Raw genomic sequence first — 24842 nt, forward strand, 5'->3', positions numbered from 1 at the left:
TTGATGTACTACCGTCGCAGGGCTTCGCCTAAGCACCGCTACAATATTATCGAGGACTATGGTGGAAGGGGGCACCGCACACGGCTAAGAATATGATCACATGGATCAACTTGTGTCTCTAGGGGTGCCCCCTGCCTCCGTATATAAAGGATCAAAGGGGGGGTGCGGCCGGCCAGGAGAGGGCGCGCCAGGAGGAGTCCTACTCCCTTCGGGAGTAGGATTCCCCCCCTTTCCTAGTTGGAATAGGATTCGGGAGGGGGGAAAGAGGAGAGAGAGAAGGAAGGGGGGGCGCGCGGCCCAGCCCTGGCCACCTCTCCTCTCTTCCACTAAGGCCCATATACCTCCCGGGGGGTTCCGCTAACCTCCCGGTACTCCGGTAAAATCCTGATTTCACCCGGAACACTTCCGATATCCAAATATAGGCTTCCAATATATCAATCTTTATGTCTCGACCATTTTGAGACTCCTCGTCATGTCCTCGATCCCATCCGGGACTCCAAACTCCTTCGGTACATCAAAACTCATAAACTCATAATATAACTGTCATCGAAACCTTAAGTGTGCGGACCCTACGGGTTCGAGAACAATGTAGACATGACCGAGACACGTCTCCGGTCAATAACCAATAGCGGAACCTGGATGCTCATATTGGCTCCTACATATTCTATGAAGATCTTTATCGGTCAGACCGCATAACAACATACGTTATTCCCTTTGTCATCGGTATGTTACTTGCCCAAGATTCGATCGTCGGTATCTTAATACCTAGTTCAATCTCGTTACCGGCAAGTCTCTTTACTCGTTCCGTAATACATCATCTCACAACTAACTCATTAGTTGCAATGCTTGCAAGGCTTATGTGATGTGTATTACCGAGAGGGCCCGGAGATACCTCTCTGACAATCGGAGTGACAAATCCTAATCTCGAAATACGCCAACCCAACATGTACCTTTGAAGACACCTGTAGAGCACCTTTATAATCACCCAGTTACGTTGTGATGTTTGGTAGCACACAAAGTGTTCCTCCGGTAAACGGGAGTTGCATAATCTCATAGTCATAGGAACATGTATAAGTCATGAAGAAAGCAATAGCAACATACTAAACGATCGGGTGCTAAGCTAATGGAATGGGTCATGTCAATCAGATCATTCACCTAATGATGTGATCCCGTTAATCAAATAACAACTCTTTGTCCATGGTTAGGAAACATAACCATCTTTGATTAACGAGCTAGTCTAGTAGAGGCATACTAGTGACACTCTGTTTGTCTATGTATTCACACATGTATTATGTTTCCGGTTAATACAATTCTAGCATGAATAATAAACATTTATCATGATATAAGGAAATAAATAATAACTTTATTATTGCCTCTAGGGCATATTTCCTTCAATAACCTGTATAACCGGCGGGCAGGGCGGTTCTATGCCATAGCCGCAACAGCCAGGGTATACTGCTTGGAGCGGTGGTACCGCACCTGTGTGTTCTTTCACATAATGGTTCGATTTGGAATAGGACTAGTTACAACCGCTCCACAACTTAATAATATTCTTATCTTTATAGTTCATAAAAAATGCATTATATGAATTGGACAGACATGTCATAAAAGTGACAATCACATGGGTCCAGCCTTCATGTCATACCATGACACGCAGGTCATGTTAATAATTTACAACATATATAATCTCATTAATATGACGGTATACCTCATATTAATGAGATACCTTCAAGTACTCACCTTCCTACTAACGACATCGGAAAAGAGCTTGTTATCTACTATATACTTCTATTCTTGCAGACTATTTTGAGCCTCAAGTTGATGACCTAAGGCTTGAAACTTCCTGAACTATTTTTGTTGATTTTTTTTCTTAGGTGTTTTCCTGAAATACCAAAAACAACAAAAACAAAAACTGACACTTGACACTGGATTAATATATTAGTCCAATAAAAGCTGATAAAAAGTATGCCCAAAGTTTTGGAATTGATAGCAAAGTAGCATGAATGAAAGTAGCATGAGTGATACAAAAATTGTCCATAAGTTTGAGGCTATGAGTGGGAAGAGCATACTTCCGTCTGTAATCCTCATTCCCTTTAGCCTTGCAATTTTTACATGGAGGATACATGTATCATTTCGTTTTCTTTTCCTACTTTGTTTCCTTTTCATCATTTGTTGTTCTTTCAAAAAAATATTTGTTATGTTTTTCCGTCTTCTTTTTAAATTAAAATATTGATTTTTTATGCATCAAGATAAATATAATATATATGCTAGCAAATACATCATTTTCATCTATTGAAACATTGGACAACTCACGAGTTTATTGAAAATTGTATGGCATACCTGAAGATTTTCAAAACAACTGAAATACACACAACTTTTGAAATATATGGAGGATTTCTAAGATGCACCAAAACAATTTTCATGACTCCCTGAACACTTCCTATGATATATTCCAGATGCTACATCTAGGGGATTTTTGTTACGGTTGGAAAGTTACGGGGTGAGATGGAGGCCTATGGTGAAAAACACGAGGGAGGTGGGGAATTAGTGGGAAGAGGTCACGTAGAACCGAAATCCAAGATCTGGTCAATCTAGCATTTCCTATACTAAGGCCCAAAGTGTTTTTCTTAACTTTGTTCCTTCGCATTATTTGTTGGTTATTGTCCTTTAATTTTTATGATTTGGTTTCTATTCATTTTGCTTTTCCTTCTTTGTTTTTAAGTAGATATTGAATTTATATGCATCAGAACAAGGAAAATATATATATGCGAAAAAATATGTCATTTTCATCATTTGGAACATTACATAACTCACGTGTAAAGAGAACATTCTACAACATACATGACCATTTTCGAAAATTTTGAAACACACAAGTTTTTGAAACATATGGAGGATTTCTAAGATGTATTGAAACAATTGTTATGAGTTATGACTCACATGAATACCTTAAATGATATATGTTAATGTTGTTGAACGACAACATACAATTTTATAGAATGTTTGAACATATTTAACTAGTAGTGTGAAATATTTATGTGACATGCATTTACATACATAGGCCTGACTTTTATGTCAAAATATAAGCCTTATTATATTTTCCCTTTCTTTCGGAGAAAGTCACATATATTTACTGATTAGCCCACATAAACTTTTATATGATTTATACTATTTTGTTAAATACACATTTATGTTACTTTAATATGGCCCTTATTATATTTTCCATTTAGGAAACAAAGTCATATATAATTTTATTTTTTATTCCAAAGATTATTACGCGAATTAATATTCCACTCATACTACAGAGGTAGTCGAGCAAACATTGACGCCCCTACAGGCTAACCATGTAGGACGGTCCTTTCAGTTTTGGGAAGGTTCCATTCGGGTTTTTTCCACCACTAGTTTGTTTTCATGTTCACTTTTATTTTCCTGTTTTTTATATTTGTTTTCCTTATTCTCTTTTCTTCTTGTTCTTCTTAAGTTTTAAATATTTTTTAAAAAATTGGAACATACTTTAAATTCATGAACATTTGTTGAAATTTGAAAACATATAATTTGTTAATAGTTTTCTAGTATTCATGAACATTTCTAAAAATTCAAGATTTTTCATATTCATGAAAAAAACACATTTTTAAAAAAATCCTTGAAGACTTTTAAACTTTGTGTTCATTTTTGAAAATTCATAAAAATTGAAAACCCATTATTTAAGAAAACTATGAATATTTTGCATAATCATGAACAACTTCATATTTACTATTATTGTCTAAATTCATAAACATTTCGTCATTTTTTCTTAAATTCACCAAAAACTGAAATTCTTGAATATTGTGAAATGAAGTTTTAATAGAAAAAAAGAACCAAAAGTAAAAAATCAGCTTAACAACCGATCAAGGAAAAAAATCGCTAGCGTAGTACACATATAGCGCTGTATGGGGCGCGACGTAGAAACTTGCAATCCTGCGTGTAACACGAGCAGGACATCTCTGGATTATCATGGTGGGTTGTTTCAATTTGGTTTTATCAATGTTGGGCTGGGCACAAATTGTCTAGGGCGTGGCGCTGTTTTCTTTGGTTGGTAAGGGCATCTCCAGCCGTTGGCCCCCCAGGACGCATAAAAATCGCCCCCTGGGGACGAGCCGGCGATACAATCGGCGCTGGGGGCGGTTTTGCGCCCAGTCGTCGCCCCAACTCGCCACCAGGCGCCGAAATTGGCCCACTTTGCAGCCCAATTTCGGCGAATAAAGGGCCCATATGGGCGAGAATAGGCCCATATTCGGCGTGGTTTCGCCGTGTCTCGGCGTTCAATTATCAACACAATTATTTCTTATCACATATTTCATCACAGAAAAATCAAATACTTCAACAAAATAGTACAACAACAAATAGTTCAATACAAATTATATAGTTCAACAAATAAAAACTCGTATTTCATCACACGGCGTCCCCCTTGAGCCTCCATAGGTGCTCAATCAGATCTTTCTGCAGTTGATGATGCACCTGTGGGTCTCGGATCTCCTGACGCATACTGAGATAGGCAGTCCAAGTTGCCGGTAGCTGGTGATCAACTTCGGCTAGAGGACCCTGCCTGTAGTATGGTTCAGTGTCAAACACTGGGTCTTCTTGCTCGCTCTCGATGATCATGTTGTGCAAGATGACACAGCAAGTCATAATCTCCCACATTTGATCTTTGGACCAGGTCTGAGCGGGGTACCGAACAACAGCGAATCGAGATTGGAGCACACCAAATGCCCGCTCGACATCCTTCCTGCAAGCCTCCTGAAATTTCGCAAACCAGACGTTCTTGCCTCCTGTCGCAGGGTTTGAGATCGTCTTCACAAATGTCGACCATCTCGGATAGATGCCATCTGCTAGGTAGTACCCCTTGTTGTATTGGTGCCCATTGATCTCGAAGTTCACCGGAGGAGAATGGCCCTCAACGAGCTTGGCAAAAACAGGAGAGCACTGCAGCACGTTGATGTCATTGTGAGTTCCTGGCATACCAAAGGAGGAGTGCCAAATCCAAAGGTCCTGTGTGGCTACCGCCTCAAGCACCACACTGCAACCGCCTTTGGCGCCTTTGTACATCCCCTGCCAACCAAATGGGCAATTCTTCAATTTCTAATGCATGCAGTCGATGCTTCCAAGCATCCCAGGAAATCCTCTTGCTGCATTCTGGGCTAGGATCCGAGCAGTGTCTTCCGCATTGGGTGTTCTCAAGTATTGTGGCCCAAACACTGCCACCACTGCCCGACAGAACTTGTAGAAACACTCTATGCTGGTGGACTCGGCCATGCGCCCATAGTCGTCGAGTGAATCACTGGGAGCTCCATATGCAAGCATCCTCATCGCTGCCGTGCACTTCTGGATGGAGGTGAATCCAAGAGCGCCAGTGCAATCCATCTTGCACTTGAAGTAGTTGTCGAACTCCCGGATGGAATTCACAATCCTGAGGAAGAGCTTTCGGCTCACCCGATAACAGCGCTGAAATGTTCTCTCGCCATGAAGTGGAGCATCGGCGAAGTAGTCGGAGTAGAGCATGCAGTAGCCTTGGAGACGATGCCGGTTCTTTGCTTTCATCCGCCCCGGCGCCGAGCCACGGTCGCCACGGCTTTTCATTGCTCGCCAGCAGCTGGCCGAGGGCGGCGAGCACCATGAGATGCTCTTCTTCCTGGACGTCGGCCGCGGCTTCCTCCTCCAGCAGCGCGGCGAGCTCTTCCTCCTCATCCGAGTCCATCGCCGAGGCAGGCAAAACGCCGAACACCTTGCACTCGGTGGGCGTGTACCCGCCGTTAAACCGCGCCTCCGCGGCCGGAAACGGCGGCCGGAAACGCCCAGCTGCTGTGGGAGGGGCTGCCGCGGCGAAGCGCTGCTATTTTTCGGCGGGGAATGGCTATCTAGCGGAGTAGGGCGGCGGCCGTCGCCCGGATATAGCTAGTGGTGGTCGAGGGCGCGGTGGGTGCGAGGCGAGTCGGGGGAAGAAAACCTTGACTTTTCCGCTGTCGGTGTGGGCCAGGCGTGCTTTTCCCTAACGCCGGAGCCCTCAACTGCTCCCCAGCGCGCCCGGTTCGGCCTGTGACCGCCGGGCGAAAAAAAGGTCCGAACCGGCGATTTTCGGCGTCCTGGGGGCGCGACTGGGCCGTTTTTTCGGCGCCGGCACCGAAAAAGTGACCTGGGGGGCCCTGTTGGGGGCAGGCCCGGTCCTGAGATTCCGGGGCCCGGGGCAAGATAACAAAAAGGGGGCCCTAATGAAGGAAATATGCCCTAGAGGCAATAATAAAGTTATTATTTATTTCCTTATTTCATGATAAATGTTTATTATTCATGCTAGAATTGTATTAACCGGAAACATAATACATGTGTGAATACATAGACAAACATAGTGTCACTAGTATGCCTCTACTTGACTAGCTTGTTTATCAAAGATGGTTATGTTTCCTAGCCATGGACAAAAGAGTTGTCATTTGATTAACGGGATCACATCATTAGGAGAATGATGTGATTGACTTGACCCATTCCGTTAGCCTAGCACTTGATCGTTTAGTATGTTGCTATTGCTTTCTTCATGACTTATACAAAGTTCCTACAACTATGAGATTATGCAACTCCCGTTTACCGGAGGAACACTTTGTGTGCTACCAAACGTCACAATGTAACTGGGTGATTATAAAGGTGCTCTACAGGTGTCTCCGAAGGTACATGTTGGGTTGGCGTATTTTGAGATTAGGTTTTGTCACTCCGATTGTCGGAGAGGTATCTCTGGGCCCTCTCGGTAATACACATCACTTAAGCCTTGCAAGCATTGCAACTAATGAGTTAGTTACGGGATGATGTATTACGGAACGAGTAAAGAGACTTGCCGGTAACGAGATTGAACTAGGTATTGGATACCGACGGTCGAATCTCGGCCAGGTAACATACCGATGACAAAGGGAACAACGTATGTTGTTATGCGGTTTGACCGATAAAGATCTTCGTAGAATATGTAGGAGCCAATATGAACATCCAGGTTCCGCTATTGGTTATTGACCGGAAACAGTTCTAGGTCATCTCTACATAGTTCTCGAACCCATAGGGTCCGCACGCTTAACGTTACGATGACAGTTATATTATGAGTTTATGAGTTTTGATGTACCGAAGGAGTTCGGAGTCCCGGATGAGATCGGAGACATGACGAGGAGTCTCGAAATGGTCGAGACGTAAAGATCGATATATTGGACGACTATATTCGGAGTTCGGAAAGGTTCCGAGTGATTCGGGTATATTTTTCGGAGTACCGGAGAGTTACGGGAATTCGCCGGGGAGTATATGGGCCTTATTGGGCTTTAGGGGAAAGAGAGAGGAGAGGTTGGGCGCCCCCCCAAGGCCTAGTCCGAATTGGACTAGGGGGAGGGGCTGCGCCCCCTCCTTCCTTCTCTTCTCTTCCCCCTTTCCTTAACTCCTACTCCTACTACTTGGAAGGGGGGGGAATCCTACTCCCGGTGGGAGTAGGACTCCTCCTTGGTGCGCCCCCTCCTAGGCCGGCCACCCCCTCCCTTGCTCCTTTATATACGGGGGCAGGGGGGCACCCCATAACACACAAGTTGATCTACGGATCGTTCCTTAGCCGTGTGCGGTGCCCCCCTCCACCATATTCCACCTCGGTCATATCATCGCGGAGTTTAGGCGAAGCTCTGCGCCGGTAGAACATCATCATCGTCACCATGCCGTCGTGCTGACGGAACTCATCCCCGACGCTTTGCTGGATTAGAGCCCGGGGAACGTCATCGAGCTGAACGTGTGCTGAACACGGAGGTGCCGTACGTTCGGTGCTTGGATCGGTCGGATCGTGAAGACGTACGACTACATCAACCGCGTTGTCATAACGCTTCCGCTTTCGGTCTACGAGGGTACGTGGACACACTCTCCCCACTCGTTGCTATGCCATCACCATGATCTTGCGTGTGCGTAGGAAATTTTTTGAAATTACTACGTTCCCCAACACCTAAAGCTATATAAATATATGTGTTTTTGTTCCAATCTCAAATTTTACACTATAATTTATGCTTCCTTGTTACCTCAACTATTCAAAAAAAAAGGCACATAAAAGTTGGTCGCTCTTTTCAATTGATACTTATATTTTTTTTACTCTTTTCAATCGATACTTATATTTTTTATTAGGTGAATTAGTTAAATTTCTGTGCCAACATAAATTTTTATCATCTTATAATATTTCGCCAGGTTGTTCTTCAACAGTAACTAAAGCTAATTCGTCGAAATCCCTAGCAGCACATTCTTTGTTTCTGGGGAAGCAGTAGAACATTTTTGTAGGACTCAATCAACTCATATGCATGTTCTTTTTTTTCTCTCTCTTTCTTTGTCAAATGGATACTTTGGAACTAAATTAATAGCATTCTTGCTAAGTAGCACACACATGCGATACAAGAAATGAAGAACACTGCTAATTAAATAAAAAAAATGCCAAGAAAGAGGCATGGAATAAGGTACCTTGATGGCTAGAAAATAGAAATTGCAAGCTTTTGCTGCTGCTTACGAGTCACAGACAGAAATCCCAGTTTCCCTTGTCTATTCCCAAACAATACGGGGACTAAAACTTCATGAACTCAACAATCATACAAGACTATATAAAAAGAAGAGGACGTTGATGGAATCTTGAAAATCGCATTACCTTCCTCCACTAATCGCGTCCGGCAGCCGAAAATCACAATTAGACCATGCAGGTGACATGGCGTAGAATTTTGCATTGGCATGGCCGATTGGTTGCCAATTTTAGAAGAGAAGAAATAGAAAGACGAGAACACCACTCGCGTGAGGCAAGGCCAGAATTAATATTAATCGCTCTGTTACAGTTCTTTCCATTTTTGATTGACAATTAATTAGTCAATCTGTTACATGGGAAAGAATTCTTTCCTAAACAACAAACACGTAAAAATGAGGTGATCTGTTACATGCAAATAATTCTTTATACCTTTTTTAGAATTAGGCGATCTGTCAACACGGGAAAGAATTATTTCCAAAAAATTACAACTCTTTTCTAAATATCACACACATAAGATAACCAAGCCATCGGGGGCCCTTCCTAGTCGGGGGCCCGGGGCGGCCGCCCCCCCTGCCCCCCCTCAGGGCCGGCCCTGGTTGGGGGCGCGGCTGGAGATGCCCTAACAACTTGGCTTCTATTTCAGCTCGTATTTGTTTTAAGAGGAAGGTGGAATTGTTTGCTGTGTGGCTCTAGTGTTGTTACACACTTTAGTCTCGGTGGCGACTAGTGGAGATTAGGCTAGCTTGTTTGTAGCCCGCAAAACCAACTAACCACAAGCAAACAACGCACACGACGAGAAGTAACACAAAGAGCATGCATTTCCTATTCGGCACCTTCAACGCCCATTAACGTACATTTCATTAACGGGCGCCTAAGGCACTCTTACATGGGCCGGCCCATCTACAGTGCCATGGGAAAGATCGTTTCCTGGTTTTGGGAAGCTTCCCAACATTTTTTATTTTATTTTTTCCTGGACCGGTCTTGTTTTTTTTGTCTTCTTTTCCTTTTCATTTTTTCTATTTTATTTTTTTAAATGCACGATTTTTTCAAATTTGATGAAACCTTTTAAAAAAAATCGATGTACACTTTTCAAAATTGATGAAGTTTTATTAAAGTTTATCTTTTATTTTTCAAAATCGATGAACTATTTTTAAAATTTATGTTTTCTTTTTGTAAAATAGATGAAATTTTATCGAAATTGGTCATTTTTTCCAAAAAAAAATAGTGAACTATTTTAAAATATTTGTGAATTTTTCAAGAAAGATGAACTTTTTAAAATCATTGATTTTTTTTCAAAGTTGATGAACCTCTTTCCATGTTCGTGAAACCTATTTTTTAAAATCATGAACTTTTTTAAGAAATTCAAATGCATGACCTTTTTGAAATTTTTTTCTTTCTTTTGGATTTTCTTGAAAAACATTGGAGGAAGCGAGCGGTCGCTTAGCAGTAGCGAGAGTTAGGTTTTTCTTTTTACGAGTGAGTGAGCGGCTCGTGGGCTGGCCCATATGCCAGCGACGGTGCGAGTGCCAGCTCAATAACTGGCGCAAAAGGCGCCAATTAGGAGGTCCAGACACCATGACGAACGGCCCAAAGAACCTGAACATGCAAAAGTCCCGCGTAAAGGTAGGCCCACGCGCGCCCCCCAAAATCCCAATGCACCAAGAACTGACATTCCTAGGGAGCATAGAATTTTAAAACAGTTTTCAGTTCATATTCTTTTAAATCCGCTAATATTTTTTTATCAAATAGAAATCTCGAATATAGCGGAATCGTAGGCAGACATGAGTGACAATGAATCATTCCCTGATCGAGTCTAGGATTTGTAGCATATGTTACATATGTCCTTAAGAATGTAATGAACTACTCGCGAGTCACGGCATAAGCATATGTGGGAGCATATGAATATGAATAGCAATCTGAAAGTTTGGATCTCATACCAATAAAACATAAAGCATCAACTAACATACATAAACAAACACATGGGGGTGACATCGAAGATGTAGACGGTGTTGTTTGTGAAGATGGTGAAGATGAAGATGCTCCCCACAATGCCTTTTGTTGGTGATGACGATAATGATGATTTGTACTTTTGAAGATGGTGGATCCAACATGATAAGTTCTGGAAATGAGGATATAGGATTTAATTTTTTGTTTTCCGCCTCCGTGAAAATGGAAAACATTTAGGTCTCCTAAACAATAAAAGAAATTGCTGAAAGGAAGCCAGCTGGGCCCTTATGGACCCGTCAGGGCCAGGGCACGAGTGCCCACTTGTGACCCCGCGAGCCAGCTGAGAATCTACTTTCTCAGCCGGTGAATGGCTGCTGCGTGTAGCAGTCCAGGTTGCTCCCGTAGCCAACACCGAGAACGTTGCAGTAGCGCGTATAGAACCCGATTCGGTCAGCCACCCGTGTGTCCGGCCCGATCCCACACTCGAGCCCGCCGTTGATGATGTTGGTAATCACGCCATACCCGGGAAACCGGCCGGCGGCCAAGTCTGCGAGCGTCGGCCTCCACTGCCCCGTGATCACGGCGTGGGACGACGGCTTGTTCCCCTGCGGGGTCATCCAGAACCATAGCGCCGTCTTGAATGACACCACCGGGTCCGTCGCCACCAGCCCCGGCTGGTTCAGCAGGTCCACGCCGATGGCGCGGCCCGCCGGCCCGTAGTTGTAGTTGTAGGAGAGCTGGATGGGGCCGCGGCCATAGTACTGCTTGTCGGGCGCGCACGGCCACTCTATCCTGGGCTCGCAGTAGTTGGACGGCGGGTTCCTCTCCTGCTTGAAGCAGTAGCCCCACGAGTAAGGGCCGTCGGGCGCCGTCGGCCACCCGCCGGTGGTCTCGTGGGATGTCTGGCCCAGGAACGCGGCCACCTCCCGCTTCCGCGTGTTGGTGCTGAACGTCGCGCCGGCGAAGGCAGGGAACGCCGCGGCAGCCGCGAGGAACGCGTCGTACGTGTAGAACCCGCGCGCCAGGCACGCCGCGTCGTTGCGGTGGAGGAGCATCCGCTCGAAGAGCTCCCTGGACACGATGGATGCCACGCCCTGGCCGACGGAAGGAGTGGAGCCGCAGCCGCTGCACTGGCTCTGGCAGCCGGCGCCGCAGTAGTCCGCCGTGCTGCCGCAGAACCCGAAGCGGCTGCAGCAGAGGCAGTTCGCGCACTTGGCGCCGTTGGCCTGCGCGCCGCACATTTGTGCGCGAGCTCCCGTGGTGGCGAGCGCCGCGGCCAGGACGGCCAGGATAGCCGTCGCCGCCGTGGCCAGACTCGGAGGAGCTCTCCGTGTCGACATGGTCTGATGGGTTTCGCCTTTGCTGCTGGACATGCATGGCGCTAAATGTCGCCCTTTTATACACTAGATTACGATTATGATGGGGTTTGTCGATGGAGGAAAGTCGTCGGCTCGTACCTACTGGCCACTGCAACATGGGGCGCCTGTACTTCTTTTGATTCAATAACTTGTCCTAGACCGCATCTTTAAATCTTATAATTTGAAGTCAGAGTACGAGGATTAGCAGCCGGCCATGTGAGTGAACTGGCGATCTGTTTACAACTTATTAGGGGCTGCGATCCGGTTGCTGAAAGCTATAAACAACGAAGCCCTGTTTGACATGGACGAATTTTAAAGGAATTTCATTGTAGGTACTAACATGTCAAAGATGCTAGCCTACATAATCTGCGGCATCAGATCGACAGATGCTTGGAAGTAGACACAGAACTAAGAATTCATGTGATTCCACCCCTTTACTTTTCTAGTCCCGTGGATTATCGCGATCCCCAAGTATCCAAGTACAAGAGTATCTACGGCCGCATAGGAAAAATCTAACCCTCACACGCATCCGCGGGCAGTGATCGGGCACTCCTCAAATTAACACAACTACATCCGAACATCTCATACTAGATTGTCAAATCCATACAAAAGCATGCAAACTTAAAAACCTGCATACTACGTAGAGATCTAGCTACTCCTCGTCGGAGATGTCGACAATCTTCAGTTGCAGCTCCCGAGCCTCCGGCGCCTTTGGCTGCTCCGCTCTGGCCTCATCCTCCTCTATCTCTGTCTCGAGTTCGGCAAAGAGCGCGTCGGACGCCGCCTGCTCCTGCTGAAGGAACTACCCGTTGGCCTTCACGTAGGCCTCATCCTGGATGGACTTCAGGATGGCATGCTGCTCCGCCATCTCCGCGGCTTGGGCGACGGTGAACTCCGCCTCCGCCATGTTGAAGCCCTGCTCCGGCAGCTCCGCCTCGTCCTCCTCCTGATCCGCCTCCTCCATCGGCTCCGGCTGATGATGCTCCTCGTTCTCCTTCGACTGCTGCTCCTCATCCTCATCCGGCTCCGGCGAGTCTGGAGGCAGCCTGCAGCGATGCGAGCGGCGCCGTGCCTGGATCTCCTCCACAATCTGCCTCCGGCGCTCGGGCGTGAGCATAGCGTACGTGGTGATCAGCCACCGGAGAGCGGGGGGAGGAGGCGGACAGGCTCGGGTGGCGTCAAGGAGAGGGAGGAGGTGGATGGGCTAGGGTTGGGGGACGGTCGGTTTAAATAGCCGGATTTGATCTCGGGCGGTGAGCCGGAGCGGCGCCACGCGGCGTTCACACCGCGACGACGGAGGAGGCGTCCGTCGGACTGCCGAGTTTCCGGACAAGTCCACGTGGGACCCCATCGTCTGTCCTTACATGGCAGACGTGCCCAGGCGCCCCATATTTAACCTGGATATAAGGGGTGCCGGTCAGCCCGGGTCTTTGAGGCCCGTTTGAGGGGGGCCATCTGGGTCAAAAAAATCATGACCGGTTAGTGACCAGGCGGCCCGCCCAGACGTATGAGGCGGGTGAGAGCAACTATAACCAGCCTCCTATACTATAAAGGAGTAAATGGTTGAGTATTCTTCGAAGGAGTATATTTGCTCCTCAAGAAAATAGAAAAGTGTCGTTTCTAACCGAACCTATACCTAACTCCTAAAAAAACACAAATTCGGTGCAAATTTCATTCAAACTCCTTCATCAAACTCGATTCAACAAGTTTCATAAACTATTTTACACAAGTTAAACAAAATTTAAACTAGATTGCATAAAAGTTAAAGAAACTACTCATTATCGCTCTTGTTTATGAACCTTTCCCGTTCCGATTCGGTCATGGTCTCCTCACCCGATCTACCGCCACGCCTTGGCCCTTTCCGCCGACACCACCTTGGCCCGTTCCATCACCACCGCCATCGCCATGTCCGTCACCGTTGGAGCCGGAGTCGCCGCTGGAGCAAAGAGAAATAATCGGCGCCGCATCTGACTTGTAAAGCTCGTACAACCGACGCTCCTCCTCGACGCGCTCTAGATACATGCGGCGAAGCTCTGTCATGTGCGCCTTGCCGGCTTGCTCTACCTCAAGGTGCTCGCTGGCCTCCAGGTCTTCCAGCATCTTTGTATGGTGGCAACCGAGGGTTGACCGGAGTCAAATGCGGTAAGTTATCGGGGAAGATGAACCGCGTCGTGAAGGCGCTCCAACATTATGTCGTACTCCTGCATTGCCTACACCGCCGATTGGAATGATCCAATCCAAATCTTCTCGTGGATTCGCGTCGGTGATATCCACAACCCACGTCCCTCACACCCACTACTGCACCGCCGAGGTATTCCCTCTGCGGCTGGAGCAGGGGTGGGAGTCGAGGAAGTGGAAAGCTCCACTGTGAGAGGAGGAAGCACCGCCGTGACCACGGGCTCGAGACTGTGCGTGGCGACGTGGATCCGTGATTCTGGTCGGCGACGGGGAGCGACAGCTGAGTGGTTGGGGTGGGCGTGGTGAACAGGCATTTTCCACTTATTGCTTTGGTGTTGATGGCAAATTGTGTGCTTGAGCTACTCAGGTGTATCTACATTGTATAAGACGGTTCTTTACCACTCTGGAAGGAAAAGATGGCGATTGCGAGGAATGCAAAGACGGCCGACGGTCGATCCTCGCCATCTCTTCGGTTCTCATTGTCGTGCTCCTTCATGGCGAGGGCCATCACCAACATCTGCTGCCGATAGTTCTCAAGCAGCGTCTCAACATCCGTGTCGTTCGAGTCGGACAAATCCTCGAGCAAAAACCTCTCGCGAGAGCTCAATTCCATCTAAAATCACAAATATGAATGCCGCATGAACCAACTATGCATATCGCATCCGAAAGCACAAGCACAAGTACTCACAAGCGGCTCGGGGCGGTGGCTCTGCGGCGGTCGATCCCGGGGCGGCGACGGGGAGCCGGTGAAGCGGCTAGGTGGAACCGGATGAGGAGCGCCCCGGCGGCGTGATTCCCTCCGTAGATATGGCCGGAATCGCTAGCGGCGGACGGGCGGAACCGATGGCAGGCGGCTGCGGAAGGGGGTGGGGAACGCGCGCGGGCTGAAATGTCCCTCCCGCCAACCGCTTTTCTGAGATACAGGGCACTGTCGGGTCGACGGGGAAATCTGTGTTTTCGCGGGTTGGGGGTGGGATTTTACCGCGCCCCTCGATTTTTTTAAGCTTCCGACGCATTTACAGTGTCTGATCGAGCGGATTTTTCGCGTGGACCCGTATTTTGACGGTTATTTTGCGGGTTGGGGCATTATACGAGGTCTGTTAGAGATGCTCTTATAGGGTAGGGTGTGCGTGTGTATATTTATATGAATGAGTGTATGCGCGTATATAAGAGTGCTTGCGTGTGTACTATGTTAAAAGAACACTCGCGTTTGTAAAATATTAATTATAGATGTTCCACCATTGCGGAGGTGTGACCAAATTTGCTGAAAAAGAATGCATTTGGCAACACACTGTGGCTGCCCTTAGGTTATTTTCATCTAAAACGTCACTTATAAACTGCATACTGGTAGAAGTTTAGAAAACAGAGTGTGAATAAATAAAATCAGCTTTTCCTTGAGCATCAATGCTTATTTCTATAGCAAGGCGACTAACTAAAAATTGGTCCTCTACAATTAAGCACTGGTACTTGAGTAAAACAAAATTTTCAGCTAAGCACCTCTCCAGGAACTTTGCATTGCACATAGCCTTGAACTCACCAGGGTGTTAGTAACGCTACTTTGCTGGTCGTGAACATCTAATTCTTGCCTCAATGAGCCATTCTAGGCCATGTGAAACTTTTGAAACTACTAGATCCAGATGTTTGCCTTCAAAAAAACTAGATCTAGATGAAGCCGTATGAGATTAATTACCACTATGACGCACAAGGTTCCTGAAATGGACCGGCCATGGCCAATAAGCTTCGTCTTTTTTTAGTTCCAGAAAATAAAACGTTAACGAATTTAAATAATATTTTCAATTTAAAATAACGTGTTCCTGATTTTAGAATATATGTTCGTGCATTTAAAAAATGTTTATGAATTCCTTAAATGTTAACAAGTTTTAAACGTTAATTTGAAAAACGCCCTAAATTTAAGGAAAACACTGGTTACAAATGTTATGAGGTGTTTGCAGTTTTTTTAGAAATTTTTAGTGAAATTAAAATTTGAAATGGAAAAGAAGAAACCCTGAAATATTGAAAAGAGAACAGGTAGAAAGGAAAATAAAGCTGAAACATGTTTACGAATTCCTTTATTGTTAACTAGAGAAACCTGAATTAAACAAAAAAAATGTTACATGGGCTGGTCTATGTAGCAGTTTGCGTATGTGATCTAGCGACGACACGTCGAAAATGTGATGACTAGGTTTGTCCGTTGAAACTTTTCTTTTCTGGAAAACTTTCGATCAAATCATCTTCAATTATGCAAGTACAACAATCACAAGAAATAATAAAAAATATATTCAGATCCGTAGGCTATCTAGTGCCGACTACAGTTATGTAGGGAACATACCTCCATATGTCCACTGACGATGCTAGACGCACCACCAAAACGGGGGCTAGACGGGAAGAACCTTATTCCATCTTGAGGGAGCCACCGAATTTTCGACGACTTTTCAAGAAGGACAAAAAACCTAACAAAACTCAAAGAAACATCTAAAAACGAAGCCTTCTAAACAGCAATGGTCGGGATCCACCGAGCCCCCATTACTCTAAGGCCACAGGACGGGGTGGTTCCATAAATACTTTTGTCAAGTTGAAACCATTGACCCTTCTAAAAGAAAAATAAAAACTGTAACCACGACAGTTATGATGATCATCGGCACTGCCACCTAAAATTTCGAATTGTTACGATCTTTCTACTGTAGCATTCTTCCAGAAAGACGTCTAAACACTAGTAAGATTTAAAATTCAGATTTGTTGGACGCTTCTCATAAAAAAAAGACACCCTTCAAAAATTATGAGATGCTGCTTATTATGGCGTGCACACGGTATTCTTTAGTAAAAGGCGAAAGAATAGTTGAAAATACAAAGGTGAACACGGGTGCACGCGCACCCATGTGAATAGTAAATTCATAAAAAAATACTAAAAAAACTATTAAAAAATCTGAAATTTCGTAGTATGAATCTTAGTCGATCATTCTACTCACGTGTGAAGTTTCATGATGTATTAATACCCATGGTATTCTTAGTGAAGAAAATAGAAATACGACCATACTTTTCATTAAACAGCGTTTTTTAATATAGCTTCAATTTTGTCATTTTTCCCCAGATTACCACAGATATGATTTCATCATGAAACTTCATATGCAAGTATACCAGTTGACTATGTATATTTTAAAAAAAATCAGATTTTTTTTATTTTTATAGCATTTTTTTGAATTTACTATTCATAAAGGGTATGCGTGCATCCATGTTCATCAAATCCGCGTCCAAAGAATAGTTCGCTTTGTGCTCACCAAGCAGCTGCGTGCCTCTCACTCAGCACACCGCGACCGCTTATGTAGACCAGCTCCCTGCCCAGTTTCCGTCAGCCAGGCGAGGTGGGACTAATCCAAACGCTCAGCTCCCCCGTCTGTGCTGTCTTCTGCCCCCGACCGCACCAGCAAAGCCCACACAAGGGGCGCCCATGGCCCAAATAAAGTGAACCATGTGGGTCCGTGGTGTTGTGAGGAGTTGCTCCGTTGGGCTTTGCTTCGCGCATGGATTTGATCTGTGTACGCATGGTCGCTTCGTCTGTTATTTTTTTTTTCAGATTCAGACTCGTCTCACCTTTGTTCGTGAGTCGTGACCATGAAGATGAAGAAACCATGCACCGATCTTGCAGGGGAAAATGGGTCCTGCACAGGTATCTTGGGCCAAATGTTGCTGTAAACTTGTGCCGGTGCGTGCTAGGAAGGCTGATATGATCAATCCATCCATCAATGGTTGGAGCTAGGGGTGGACTAACGAGCAGCTTGGCTCGTTAAGCTCGTACTCGTTAAGCTCATGCTCGTTAAGATTAACGAGTAGAAAACCCTGCTCGGCTCGACTCGTTTGAAGCTCGTTAAGCTCGCGACCGCTCGTTAACAAATTATAATGTGTTACGATATACATGATGAATGTGTAGGTGTGGTTAAGATGAAATGTGGTGACCACAAAAAGAAATGCAGTAGTTCGTTGCCTCATATGTCGATTAGATTGAATAGATGGGCTAAGGTTCTACAAAAGTTTGTCACGTAAGATGAAATTATGTGTTGTGTTAGCTGGTTGTAATGGGGAGTATCATATACTAGTATCATGCATATGATACTAGTCTATGATACTACATCCCTAATGCATAGTATCATATGTTAGTATCATAAAGGACCACATTTATTGCCATGCATGACATAAAGTATCACATCATTTAATATGATACGGTATCATGATATGATACTCAAGCCTCTCTTTCTTCATTTAATTCTATGCCACTTCATCAAAATTGCTTAGTTGGCATGTATGATACTACCTATGATACTCTTATTACGGGCAGCCTTATTACTAACGAGCTTAACGAGCTGCTCGTGAAACTCATCAGCTCGCTCATTAATCTCGTTAAGCTTAACGAGCTGAAATCAATGATTGGCTCTGTTCATTAAGAAGCGAGCTACGAGTTTAACAAGCTGAACTGTCGATCGCTCATTAAACTCGCGAGTTACGAGCTTTTGGTCCAGCCCTAGTTAGAGCACCCGCATGATCCTCAAAAAAAAAAGATTGGAGCCCCCCGCATGGGCAAACTACAAGACCAGCTACTCCTCACGGAGTAGAGTAGCAACTATGGACGGCCGGATCTGTACCGTAGTTACGTGGTTTTACTATCAAGTCGGCCACATGTTGTTGCCGCACTTCACCACACCGGCAGACCACGCCGTACCACCTACACCCCGTTTACCATGTGTGTTTGCCGGTGGCGCAAATAATTGGACCATCGATCACGGAGCATGACTGTTTCCTTGCGCGGAAATCAACGTCGGGTCAGTGGAGCAAACACTCCCAACCCGGAGACGGGCCGTTACATTAGCCCGATGCCCACGGCCACGGAGCACCCAGCAGGAGCGGCACAACTCGTGCAATAATTCGTGACACCGTCACCGCCATCATCAAGGCTATATGTATGGCTACTCTATAAGCTTGCTGATGCGGAGCAACTGCCATCGTGCACGCGCAATCATCACACCGGCCGGGTTCAATTCGGTTCAATTCAAACGCGCGACGGTCCACTAGGTTGTACTCGTACGCACGTACGTAGACGAGGCCGGCTCACACTGTCGTGCCCCGTGAGGCGCCATGACCAATCGCGTCCCTTTGGCTGGCTTGCACCGTACTGCACGAGGAGAGGGCGAGCTCCCTAATCGCAAGCAAAGAATCAGACTGTTTAGTAGTGGTTGTTCTAGAAAGAAAGAAAGAAAGAAAGAAAGAAAGAAAGGAGACGTCCACTTGGTCCACGACGGCCGCATACGTAGACGCGCCAACGACGTGCGGAATGCGCTTACCGCAGCAGCGCCCGCCGGACCAGCAGCACGAAACGTGTGCACGCCTCCCGTCCCTCCCTTGACTCCTCACAGCTGTCTCGCAGCCACACGCGACGCGGAATTGCGGATAAGGTGAGGCGGACTGATGAGCGCGGCTGCGCGTACGGGCCGAGCTCAGCTCAGCTCACACCGCTGCGTCTCACTCCTGGTTCAGTTGCGCACAGCTCAACTCCAGTGCTGTGCAGTGCAGTGCGCCCGACAACCGGCCGGTTCGTTTTATGTCGATTTTGCATCGTCTCCATCCGCGTATTTCATCCTTGTATCGAATGGGCTGGATAGGGACCGTGGTATTCTTTATGCAATACTTGGAAATGACACCTCGCACCTGGAGACTACGTACTTAATTCGTTTCGGCAGATTTGGAATATTCATGGACTTCTACTTCTACACCGTTCAGGTGATTACATGGCGTCCAGCTGTGGCACGAAGCTTTCCGGCCGTGTAACGACCATGGCACTTGGCAGCAACGTACCATGCAAGCTCCTTCGCATTTGACTTTTTTTTTTGCGTTGAAACGTTCATCATGAGCGCCTCACTAGAAACTTTTGACGGGTGGAAACCATTCTTGACCGGATCCAGATTCACAACTTCTGTTCATATCACACACGAAAAGCCACCCGTCATGTGACGCCGCCCAGGGCGGGTTCACCTTTGCCGGTGCCAACCCAAACACATTGACCAAATCAACCATGCACCACCTGATAACAAGCATCTGCCACACCACAGGCAGGACGGCTCCCAATCAGCCACGTTCCGGTCTTCCTTCAGTGATCAACATTCGGACGATAGTCTGCATTACATGATCGACCCTAGGACATGATCCACACACACACCAACATCAAAATCTCGTTACAAAAGAATGGAGAGTGCGAAAGAGCCAAGCAGATGCGCAGGCCAAGAAGGCTATATCCACACATTCTAACGGGACCAAAACTAATCCTTCCTCCATCTCGATCTCATCGATTCCAACCAAGCTCGCGGCCAGCGCCATGGCCGATCCGGCGGCGGGCAGCGGCACCACGGTTAACCCCATAAACCCTTTGGAACCCCGGCCGAGAGGTTCGCCGCGACGCAGCACCATCATGAGACATCACACTCCCTTGGTGCCAACCACTGAGACTGACTTTTAAAATCTATCAGTGTCCATGTTTACATTTTCTCACTCGACCTGCTCGCCTATGAGGTCAAGGCCTACTAACAAGAAGGAGATGCCCTGGAACAGCAGGAAGTAGAAGTGTATACCCTGTTTCGTCAGCAGGCTGCGAGCGGCGGCCGTCAGCAGGAGCAGCGACAGCGCCAGCTCCTTCTTGTAGATCCGGTTGTGCTTCTTCTGCTTCTTCCCTTCCTTCTTCGGGCTCGCCTGCTCCTCCTTCAGCACCATCAGCGCCTCCAGGCTCGGCGCCGACCCGGTCTTCTGCTGCTGCCGCAGCTCCCTGGGCGGCGCCGCCGCCGCCAGGGAGATGAGGTCGCCCTCCGACGACCGGCCAGACTTCTTGGTCACCACCCACTCGTAGGCGCTCCCGAGCTGGAACAGGCCCGAGATCATGGCGTTGAACTTGGTCACCGACATGGTGTTCTCGAAGAGCAGGTACGGGATGATGAAAGGGAACGACTTTGGGGACGGCAGGATGTTGAGCAGGGACATGAGGGCTGGGATGTAGCACACGACCCAGTCGGGGAGCTCGGCTTCGGGCACAAACATCGTCATCGGGAGGATGATGCAGAAGAGCGTGAAGGAGTAGAATGGTAGTATCAGCTTCCGGAGCAGGAAGAAGAGGAAGATCAGGTTGAATTTCTTCCACACCGAAATCTGCAGTAAAATAAAACGGAGTTAATACATAACTAAATTGATGCTATATTAGAGAGAGGTACATAATTTTCATGATAACAGATAAAGAAAGTAAACACAGTTACCTTTTAAACTCCTGCATTCTTACACAAATTATAACAATTACGTTTGAAACACCGTCACGAATTTAAATTTCTGCATTCTAATAGCAAGTACACCACGGTGTTATATACTACCTCTGTAACTTAATGTAAGACGTTTTTGCAGTTTAATTTGAACCGCAAAAATGTCTGACATTAAGTTACAGAGGGAGCACTTGTATTGCAGTGTGCTGAACAGCTGAAGGCAAATGATGACGAAGCATATTCAAAGTGTAACCTAAGCAACCGCCACAAAATGCGAGAAGAGCATGCTGAATTGGGTGTTTACATACTCTCAATTCAAAAGAAGTAACATTTCAGAGTTTTCGCCAGCAATTTTAAGATTAGTGGAGCACGTCTCACGTGCCACATCTCAGTTAGCTTATAGCACTATCTAAATAGTAGTAGTGTGCAAGAAAACGAGCATAACAACACCTTGGACTTGATGATGTCCGGTATGCAAAGCCTGAAGAGCTGCATTGGACCGGAATGCCACCGATGTTGCTGCTTCCTGTAAGCCTCGTATGACTCTGGCAGTTCGCATTGGCACTGTCGACATTAAGACAAATATTTCAGCTCAATTGAAATGGTGCGCACAACTTTCAAATAACCTATTCAGAAGAAATTGTTCATGACAATACCTCGACGTCGTTCAGGAAGATAAACTTCCAGCCATGGAGATGCGCCCGAACGGCAATGTCCATATCCTCCACTGTTGTCCGTTCCATCCACCCGCCGGACTCCTCCAGCGCCTTGATCCTCCACACGCCGGCGGTGCCATTGAACCCGAAGAAGTTTAAGAAGACACCATTCACCTGCTGCTCCACCTCAAAGTGGAAGCAAAGATTTATGTTCTGCAACCGGGTCAATAAGTTTTCATCCTTGTTCACAAACGACCATCTCGCTTGCACCAGCCCCAATTCATCGTTGTCCTAACAACAGCAACACAATTGACAAATCAGAACTGGAATCCTAAAACCATAGACGATTGACAACAATAAAAGTAGTAGCACAAACATTCCCCTGAATCTACCTTGAAATGTGGCACGGTGCGCTTTAAAAAGTCGGTGTTTGGCTGGAAGTCAGCGTCAAAGATGGCAACAAATTCGTAATCCTTGACGTAGCTGCAGGCCATGGCCGACTTGAGGTTCCCGGCCTTGTACCCGTCCCTGAGCACGCGGTGCCGGTACAGGATCCGGGCCCCGGTCTGCTGCCACTTCGCGACCTCCTCCCTGATGAGCGACTGCGTCGTCGGGTCGTCGGAGTCGTCCAAAACCTGAACCAGGAAGTTGGACCTCGGCCAATCGAGGTTGCAGACGGCCGCAATTGATTGCTGATACACCTGCACGACGAACAATGGGTGGTTACGAGGCTGCGAATTTGGAAGGGGATTAATGGTGCGGCCTGAGAGCGAGCGACACTGACCTCTTTCTCGTTGCACATTGGTATCTGGACGAGCACCATGGGGTAGTAGCCGGCGTCGGGGTCCTCGGCGTCCGGCAGCGCCGGGGACCTGAGCCTGGGCTTGATGCGCTTCACGGTGATGTAGAAGCTGCCGAGGCACTGGATGAGGCGGTCGGCGCTCTGGATGAGGAAGAGCACGACGCAGGCGTCGGTGAGGAACTGGAGCAGGGGCGCGAGGTAGGCGGCGCGGAGGCGCAGCCAGGAGGCGTAGAGCGACTCGACGCCGATAATGGGGAGGGCCAGGGCGGAGGCGGCGAGGTCCCAGCCGTGGAAGCGCGCGGCCAGCTCGACGGCGAGGAGGAGCAGGGAGAGGAGGAGGAAGGCCCTAATGAAGGCGTAGAAGCGGGAGCGGAGCACGGGGCTCTCGCGAGCCGGGCCGGGCGCGCCGGCGTCGGCATCGGTGCGGCCGTCGGCCACGCGGCGCCTGGCGGCGGCGCCGAGGGTGACGGCCGCGGAGGCCAGCGAGGCGAGGCAGCCGGCGGCGCGGTGCGCCTTGAGGAGCAGCACCCAGGTGATCTGCTTGGCGTTCTTGCCGCGGCCGCCCTTGCGGCGGGCGGCGCCGGAGACGAGGAAGTCCTCGTCCTCGGCGTCCTCCGGGGAGATCTCGGAGATGGACCAGTTGGGGTTCTCCATCTTGACCACCACCGGCGTGCCCCGGTAGGCGCCGGCGCCGGCCCTAGCGCCCCATAAGCCGGTCCACGGCGCCATGAATGGCCGGTCCGAGAACCCAACCCCCGCCCTCCCTCCGGCCAAGGGCCTGGACCTTTCGTTCCCCCCGCCCCCAAATTAGACGCCCACTCCACCACACACTATTCCTGGCCCCCGGCGCCCCCTTCCGTCCTCCCTCCTTTCCACCCCTCCCAACTCCAACTCCACCGCCGCCGCCGCCGCACACCAATCTACCACCTCAGAACTCCACTGTGCGAGTGCGCAGCTCACTCCACTGCCATTAGAGCTTTAAGAAGAGGAGGGCGGCGGGCAGAGGACGAGGGCGGACGGGCTGGGAACAGCTCGACGCGTCTCCAGAGACAGACAGACAGAGGGAGAGGGAGAGGGAGAGAGATCGGCCCGGCCGTGGGGGCAAATATTTTAGGGCGCTTCCTTCCTTTGTCTTTCCCTGCGTTAATTCCCTTTTACTTCGCCGCATGTCCTTTTACCCCCCCTAATTTATTCACTTACCTTCCTTTGCACTCCTGCTGCTGTGCCGCTGCCGCTGCCGGAGATAATTACGGTGAGAAATTCACGCGTTTCCTGTGGTTCAGCTCTCTGGTGGGATCCATCATGCAATTGCATTGCATGGCACCAGCCTCGGCTTTACACTTGGGTCTGTCTAGAACACATCTAGATGTGACATAATTATGTCACATCTAAGCTGATATTCACTTTGTTGTTTATGGTCTATTTTTTTGTCTTTGTTTTTTTTGTTTCTTGTTGCTGCATATGTATTTATGGGAGCTTAGATGTGACATCTTTAAAAAACATTTAAATGTGAATTAGTTAAACTGTTACACTTTGGTCCATGCTTTCCAACAAAATAAAGCCCGTGCATGTTTCACCCTTTTGTTTACTATATTTTCATGTCCGTAAAGTCTTATCATCCATTGTGCTCGCTTCCTTGTTCAAGTTTCCGGAGTACCCACAGGTTTTATTTTGACTTTTTTACGTTTTCAAGTAGTAACTTCTGTGGGTAAGCTATACTAAACTTGGGTTGGATTTGGTCCCAAAAGATGGCAATGACTGTATTTGCTCGTCTCTCTCTCTCTCTCTCTCTCTCTCTGACACGAGAGGAACAGTGTGAGTGTGACGTAGTGTACTTTGGGGGTTCCTCGCATCTGGCAAGAACGTCCCTCCAATATTTTGTTTTCAGAGAATGGTCCCTGAGTATTTTTTGGAGAAAATTTTCAATTGATGCCGCTGCCGAATAATAGTACTCCCTCTGTATCCATATTAATTATCGTTTTTTTTGCAGGGATATTAATTATCGCTGATTTAGTACACTAAAACTAATATGGATTGCGGAGAGTATGTATATTCATATTACTTTCTTCATTATTTCAGTACTCA

At 47.4% G+C, this 24842-nt stretch overlaps 1 protein-coding gene, 1 non-coding gene and 1 pseudogene across 2 annotated transcripts; all 3 read right to left on the minus strand.

The window, feature by feature from the left end:
- Nucleotides 1-10658: 10658 nt before the first annotated feature.
- Nucleotides 10659-12171, minus strand: LOC147973020 (chitinase 2 pseudogene; annotated as a pseudogene).
- Nucleotides 12172-16757: 4586 nt separating this feature from the next.
- LOC125511701 (U5 spliceosomal RNA) lies at nt 16758-16878 on the minus strand. Its single transcript, XR_007285063.2, has one exon. It is a non-coding gene; the product is annotated as a U5 spliceosomal RNA (small nuclear RNA).
- A 3324-nt stretch (nt 16879-20202) lies between these two features.
- On the minus strand, nt 20203-23839 carry LOC125510710 (putative xyloglucan glycosyltransferase 9). The gene is made up of 5 exons (XM_048675961.2): nt 22740-23839; nt 22348-22656; nt 21956-22246; nt 21750-21863; nt 20203-21195 (listed from the first exon to the last, which is right to left on the minus strand). The coding sequence occupies exons 1-5, from the start codon at nt 23484-23486 to the stop codon at nt 20545-20547; spliced, it is 2112 nt and encodes a 703-aa protein (XP_048531918.2). The 5' UTR covers nt 23487-23839; the 3' UTR covers nt 20203-20544.
- Between the last annotated feature and the right edge of the window lie 1003 nt (nt 23840-24842).

The sequence above is a fragment of the Triticum urartu genome, chromosome 5A, assembly GCF_056163025.1.
Source record: "Triticum urartu cultivar PI428250 chromosome 5A, HENAU_Tu73, whole genome shotgun sequence".
NCBI classification, from domain to species: Eukaryota; Viridiplantae; Streptophyta; class Magnoliopsida; order Poales; family Poaceae; genus Triticum; species Triticum urartu.

Coding starts and splice junctions, on each gene's coding strand:
- LOC125510710 (XM_048675961.2), bottom strand. CDS start 23,486: ATGGCGCCGTGGACCGGCTTATGGGGCGCTAGGGCCGGCGCCGGCGCC. Junction 22,657..22,739: donor CAATGTGCAACGAGAAAGAG/GTCAGTGTCGCT, acceptor TTCGTCGTGCAG/GTGTATCAGCAATCAATTGC. Junction 22,247..22,347: donor GCACCGTGCCACATTTCAAG/GTAGATTCAGGG, acceptor TGCTGTTGTTAG/GACAACGATGAATTGGGGCT.